This window comes from Hyposmocoma kahamanoa, unplaced genomic scaffold, assembly GCF_003589595.1.
Source record: "Hyposmocoma kahamanoa isolate Upper Pololo Valley unplaced genomic scaffold, ASM358959v1 117, whole genome shotgun sequence".
Taxonomy (NCBI): Eukaryota; Metazoa; Arthropoda; class Insecta; order Lepidoptera; family Cosmopterigidae; genus Hyposmocoma; species Hyposmocoma kahamanoa.
The window spans coordinates 2,171,614-2,177,753 of record NW_020653397.1 but is presented as its reverse complement, the minus strand read 5'-3'; the positions used below and the strand labels follow the sequence as shown (position 1 = coordinate 2,177,753).

Genomic DNA, 6,140 nt, shown 5'->3' with positions numbered 1-6,140 from the left:
ACTTATTTAATATTACTCAATTTGTTGACTCAGTACCTTCAGCTTGTCCTAAGACATAGGCCTCTTCCAGAGATTTCCATTTCTCCTTATCTTTTACTGTTTGTCTCCATGTTCCTCCAGCAACATATTTAAAACGATTAAATGCTTTGTAAAAAACAATCAAGTACCTAAGTAATTGGTGTGATTGTCTGGCACATTATTATTATTTAACAAAAACTACTCCATGGTCTATTACCATGACATTTTCCATTACAGGATGACCTTCATATTTCTTTGAAACATATTATTTTGTTATTGAAATGTTAGACGATTAGTTTTTGAGATAAACTTTTGAACTGGATTTGAATCTGCATTGTTACAGACAGTATTATTATTTTAAAATTTTGAATTGTCAGCTGTACAAATGGTTGAACAAAAAGGTATTTTATGTACCCAATGAAAATACACTCCCAGGCACATAATTCGAGCCACCTTGCATTTTTATCCTTAGGGCTAGAATATAAAAATATAGTTATTGTTGAAGAAAAAGTTTTCTCTGGTTTTTTAAATTTAAATTTTCAATAACGACTTCAGGAAATGACGTTTAGTCACAGTATATCAGTTTCAAAGTTGTATGAGCTATCGTCAAAAATGCTAATTTGAAAGAGGGAGCAGAGGAAAAATTCCTAGTCTTCGATTTGATTTTAGAGGGGTCCACTTTAAAGTAAAAATAAAATATTGTATGCGTAACTACAAGATATATTCAAGCATAGACATTAATCAGAAACACAAAACAATAAAGTTTCCTCGATAGATAAAAATCACGAAATAACCTCTAATTTTCACATTTTTTCGATTTATCCTCGAAATGCTACAGGTTATTAGGAAAAAAATTAGATAATTAATTATATTTATGCATGATCGACAACTGTCACTACGGATTTTTTTTAATACCTTTAGTTTTAGAGTTATTCCGCTAAAACGAATTTGGTACTTTTAACGCGCAAAATTCAACATCTCCTGTCGCATGTCACGCGAACTTCAGGCATATATTTGTTTCACAAATTTGTGCGGAGCCAACGTCAAAACTTTTTTGGCATGAGAGCTCTTAAGCAATCAAACATTGTTTAAGCTTAGCATTTAATATTGAAAATGCAAGGTGGCTCAAATTATGTGTCCGGGAGAATATTAGTACAAAAGTTTTGAGATTATTCATGGAGTAATAAAAGCTTTTATATATGCAATACGAGCGAAAATCACGTTGCGTTTCCCTTCAACTTGGATTACAAACCCAAAACAAGAAAAATATCATGATATTCAATATAAATATGACAACTAATAAATAGCGACATCACTAACTAGCTGCTGGTAGGTGTGAAGGTACGTGCTTGAATACCAAACAAGCTATTAAAATAAAAAATAAAGATCGGCAACAAGCACATAGAGAAACTCGTAAGGTTTGTTAACTAGTTCCATAGTTCAGTTGGGAGAGCGATAGCCCCGGCTTGGCGAGTCGCTGGTTCAAGTCTAGTCACATCGGAGGAATTATTGGTTGTGTTTGTTTAATCATCATTTTCAAAGTTATCACATGAAGTTGACTCACCGCAGCATCATTGGAGAATATTTTAAGTTCATAAGTCTCATTCATTGACACCACTCCTTTTACATTCTCTTCTTCCACCAGCTGAAACAGCAGGAATACAATAGTTGAAGTGTTGAAGTGTGTAGTTGAGTTGTGGTGAAGTTACAGGCACATGGGACTTAACTTAATTTAACTTATGTCTCAGAGTGACAGGCGCAGTGGCTTAGGCCCACAGATTTTTGCGATTTAAAGCTCTGAGTAGCACTGCAACTGTTGTGGATAGGTGTGTTGCAAACCACCAGGCACACTACTTGTTCGTCCCTTCACTGGGTAGTACAAAGTACCAGAAATACAAAGTAAAAAAATACAAAGTATTGACATAACCCGGGCGCCACTTAATCAGTAATGTGATTACTGTCCAGTGCTAGAGTTTCTTTACAGTTTTTAGCGGCGTAGGCATTTACCAGGACCTTTGACTGGGGGGTCGATATCATAAATAAATATACGATGTAAATATATCATCCTGACTGGTCAGAAAAATTACTTAAGCTTTATTTCTAATAACAAAAAGTTTAATAAAAGTTGAAACAATAAATAATTACGTATGATTATTTTAATATTACTAATTGGCTCGTTACAACATTGACTTGTTTTTTTGTATTTTAATGCTCATGGTTTCACACAATGTAACCATGATTGATTATTAGTTTTTAAACAAGCTGTTTGTTATTCAATTGCGTAGCAGCACGACTTCCATAGTAATTATATGTAATTCATTTACATTGACAATACAATGTTATACCCGCTGACTTACTAACAATTAAATATATACAAAGTATTCAAGTTACCTCACAATACAATAACATAAAACCTTTATTTCATCTCAAAAATAAACGAAATTACATACAAGATTGAGACATTCTTCATCATTCAAGGAAATAAATTTATTATTATTATTATTCTTTTTAGTATGAAAATAATGTGTGAAGTCTACACTAAGTAATAGGTATAAAACAAAAAAATAATAGTTAAATTACACTAAAAATTACTAAATCTCGTAACTACAGTACTCGTTTATGTGTGTGTGTGTTTGTGTAAGTGTGTGTGTGTGTGTGTGTGTGTGTGTGTGTGCGCGCGTGTGTGTGTGTGTTCGCGTGGGTGTCTGTGTGAATAAGTGTCGGTTCATTGTGTGTGTCGTATGTTAAAACCTAGAATATGACTAGAATATGTGTACACAAAGGTATACAGGTAAGTGTAATGTATAAAAGTATTTACTTTACAACTTAAGTTTATAACTTAACTTATGAAAAATGTTCTAATATGTTTTACATATTGTTTGAAATGAAATGACATTTTATTTGCCTTAAATGGTTTAGAAAAGACGGTACCCATAATACATAAAATAGGACAGTCCTCATATTTTAAAGCAATTGTAAAAGTAGTACAGAGTTATTAACACTTATTATAATATTCAGTTATTGGTATATCTTGAAGATATAAAAAAAAGTAAATGATTTTGTTTTCCTTTTGGTCAAATAGATTGAATTAAATATTAACTTATTATCATGGCAAGCCATTATCAAATCATGAAGATGTAAAAAAAAATATTAATAAGTAAAGTTTTTGTTTATTTGTTCGGCAGTATGTCGTATAGTTTTGAGGCTGTAATGAAGATTATTATTTAATTTATTGAAATTTTTTTGTGAAGCAACTCCACTAGTTTTGTTAACCAGGTGCTTGGAGTAGCTACTGTGGTTAAAAGGTCTAAAGTATCTCTAGAAAAACTATCTACAATGCAGTGCTTTTCAAAACCAATTTGGACCTACGGTTTTGAGCTTTGGGTAGTTACCAAACCAAACTATGGCTAAACCAAATTATGGGTAGTTACCAAATTATTATTCAATGTTTCAAACTGATATATAGAAATGCTGCAACAATACCCAAACAGTATTCTCAAGTCAATTACAAATTCTCTATGGTTCACTAATATATATGAGATCCATGAATGTCTTAGGGTCGTATTCCAGAACTCTACTCAATGCTCAAGTCAGGATTTGAGTATGGTTTAAAGCACTCGAAACCATACTCAAGTCCCTGCCATTAGGGTCGTACTTCCAGTACTTGTGTTTCCATTGCAATCCTGACTTGAGCATTGAGTAGAGTTCTAGAATACGACCTTAAAATGCCTACAATTATTGATGAAATAACTAGACTAACTAAGCCCTGTAAAGAAAGAATATCCACTCATACTAATAAACTAGCTAGCGCATTGTGTGTACCACCGCGTATGATAAGATTGAAGCATAAACACATTTGGGATTCAACTATCTGAACCGAATAGTTTTCGAAGAGTATGCCTAACATGCCAAAATATATAAAACCATGAACTGCTTATGGTCTCACATAAGACCCATTGCATGTTAGCAAAAAGAAAAAAAAAAGATTGAAATTTTTTTATGAAATAACTCCACTCATTTTGTTATGGTTAAAATTTTGACAGAAAAATTTAAGTCCAAAGAAGAGTTTAAGTCCCACCGGGTTGACGAAATTTTGCCGTACGTTCCATCTTTGTATTCATAACAATTTTCATTCATTCATAACAAAACTAGAGGAGTTATTTTAAAAAAAAAATTTAATAAATTAAGCCTCGAAACTATACGACATATTGTCAAACAATATGTTAAACATATTAGAACATTTATAAATACACTATCCACACAAAAAACTCGAGAAAATAAGAAGAAAACCAAAAGTTTTCTCTAAGCAAATAACCTTAAATTTACCTGTCTCGTCATGTTTTGGAACGGAAGCGCGCCAAGAATCACAGTATCATCCATCCTATCATACCACCGTCTGCTGGTCACCTTTTCCATGACAACATTGTAGAGAAGAGTTGGATAGAAAGACATCCGTGCTAACATTGCCGTGCCCTGTCAGAAATACACTCAATAAAATCACAACAGTAAACACTAGCGTCTAGACCATCACACGATGGAGTTATGACGTCGCCTCCGACAACGACTCACCATGGTGAAAGCTGGTTTCCGTGGTGGGGATTGAATAAATTGAATTTAATTTTCTCCAGGATACCTATTTCGCGCGATGTTATGACAGCTACTGTCAATTGAGAATTTTGACTTTGGCAGTTGTAAATATTTTTTTTATTAATAATTTGGGCTTGGATACAAGTCCTTTGAGCCATGTCTTCGTTTAATTATGTTTCTGTAAATATGGTCGCCAAAAAGAAGATAGGCAATTTGAGGCGGCGTGTTTGGATTGTCTCGGGATTCCTTAGAAAGGACCGATACGGGTATTTTAGTTCGCGATTCGTATAATTTCGCGTTTTAATCTTCGATTACGGCACAATAGCACTACCCTATTCCACTTTAAACTAGATTTCACAAAATAATTGAAAGTCAAAATAAAAACGACACTCTTCCCTCCAAAAGGCCCAGAGCGAATCCGGCAGTTGTAAAACATTGCCATATTGCCATTACGAATAATTGTGATTGCGTTCAAAATCTGTGTAAAATAAAGGGAAAGAAGAAATGAAAATACAAAGAAAAAACTTCGACTCGATTAACTGTTAAGTAAATATCCAAAAAATTCTTAGAGGATGAAAAAATTCGAAATAGTGTAAATTTTTAAGGAAAAACTCCCGACAATTTGGAAAAATGTAATTTGGAAAGCTCATATTATGTTCTACGTTTAGAAATATTTTTTGAAGTTTTATTTAGCGTCAATTATAAAATAAACTTGTATTTATAAGAAAAACGAGTTTTAAAAGTAAATTTCACAACAACGAAAGACCTCCACCAACCACACCACCATCACTAGTTATTGACTTCATCGTTTTCGTTTAGTAACTTCAACTACAACAAAAATAGAGGAAAAACATCCGGAAAAATATAATTTTTTCAAAATGGAAATTTTTTCATGACCTAACACTGGACTCGTCAGAACTCGAACCTGTGACTGTGTTAAACCAGGGCAACGGCTGTACCAACTGAGCTATAGATCGACACAGCAGGTCTTATGAATTTTTCTGTGTTTGTTAAAGATCTTTGTATTGGGATACAAGATAATTGGTATTGGATTTTTCGGCTTTTATCGCCGTAAGCGGCAACTGTGAGAGATTTATGAAGCTTCTTACTCAGACGGCACTTTACAGTTACTAAAGGCTGGTATAGATGTCGCTGTTTTAATTGTAATTTTGATGGAATTATTTTTAACAAACAATTATAGTGAAGTTATTTTACAAAAAAATATGAATATCAATAAAACTTGTTTTGTAAAGAGTTTTTTTTTTAATTTGATGTTAACGACTACAAATCAGTTAATTATTGTACAGAAGTACCTAATAAGCAAAATACTACTTCACAGATTTTAGTTTTAGGTATGAATGTTCGAAAGTAATTGAATGGCGTTTGAAACTTCATTGGAACATGCAAAATAATAACCATCATTCTTAGCAATTGCTATGATTAAATTCACGAAGTATTTCAAGATTTCTATACGCCATAGAGATCATGTTCTCAATGTCCAGATTCGAAGTCGAACAAAGGTAAAGTACCTACGT

The 6,140-nt window shown here is 32.9% G+C and overlaps 1 protein-coding gene across 1 annotated transcript in view; it reads right to left on the bottom strand.

The window, feature by feature from the left end:
- The window catches only part of LOC113239914 (phosphatidylglycerophosphatase and protein-tyrosine phosphatase 1), a 12,260-nt gene extending 7,646 nt beyond the window's left edge, over positions 1-4,614 (bottom strand). Inside the window, exons 1-3 of the mRNA XM_026477074.1 lie at positions 4,588-4,614; positions 4,345-4,491; positions 1,515-1,663 (exon numbers count right to left, since the gene is read on the bottom strand). Of these exons, the coding sequence (XP_026332859.1) occupies positions 1,515-1,663; positions 4,345-4,491; positions 4,588-4,590 (299 nt within the window). The 5' untranslated portion in view covers positions 4,591-4,614. The remainder of the gene's footprint in view (positions 1-1,514; positions 1,664-4,344; positions 4,492-4,587) is intronic.
- Between the last annotated feature and the right edge of the window lie 1,526 nt (positions 4,615-6,140).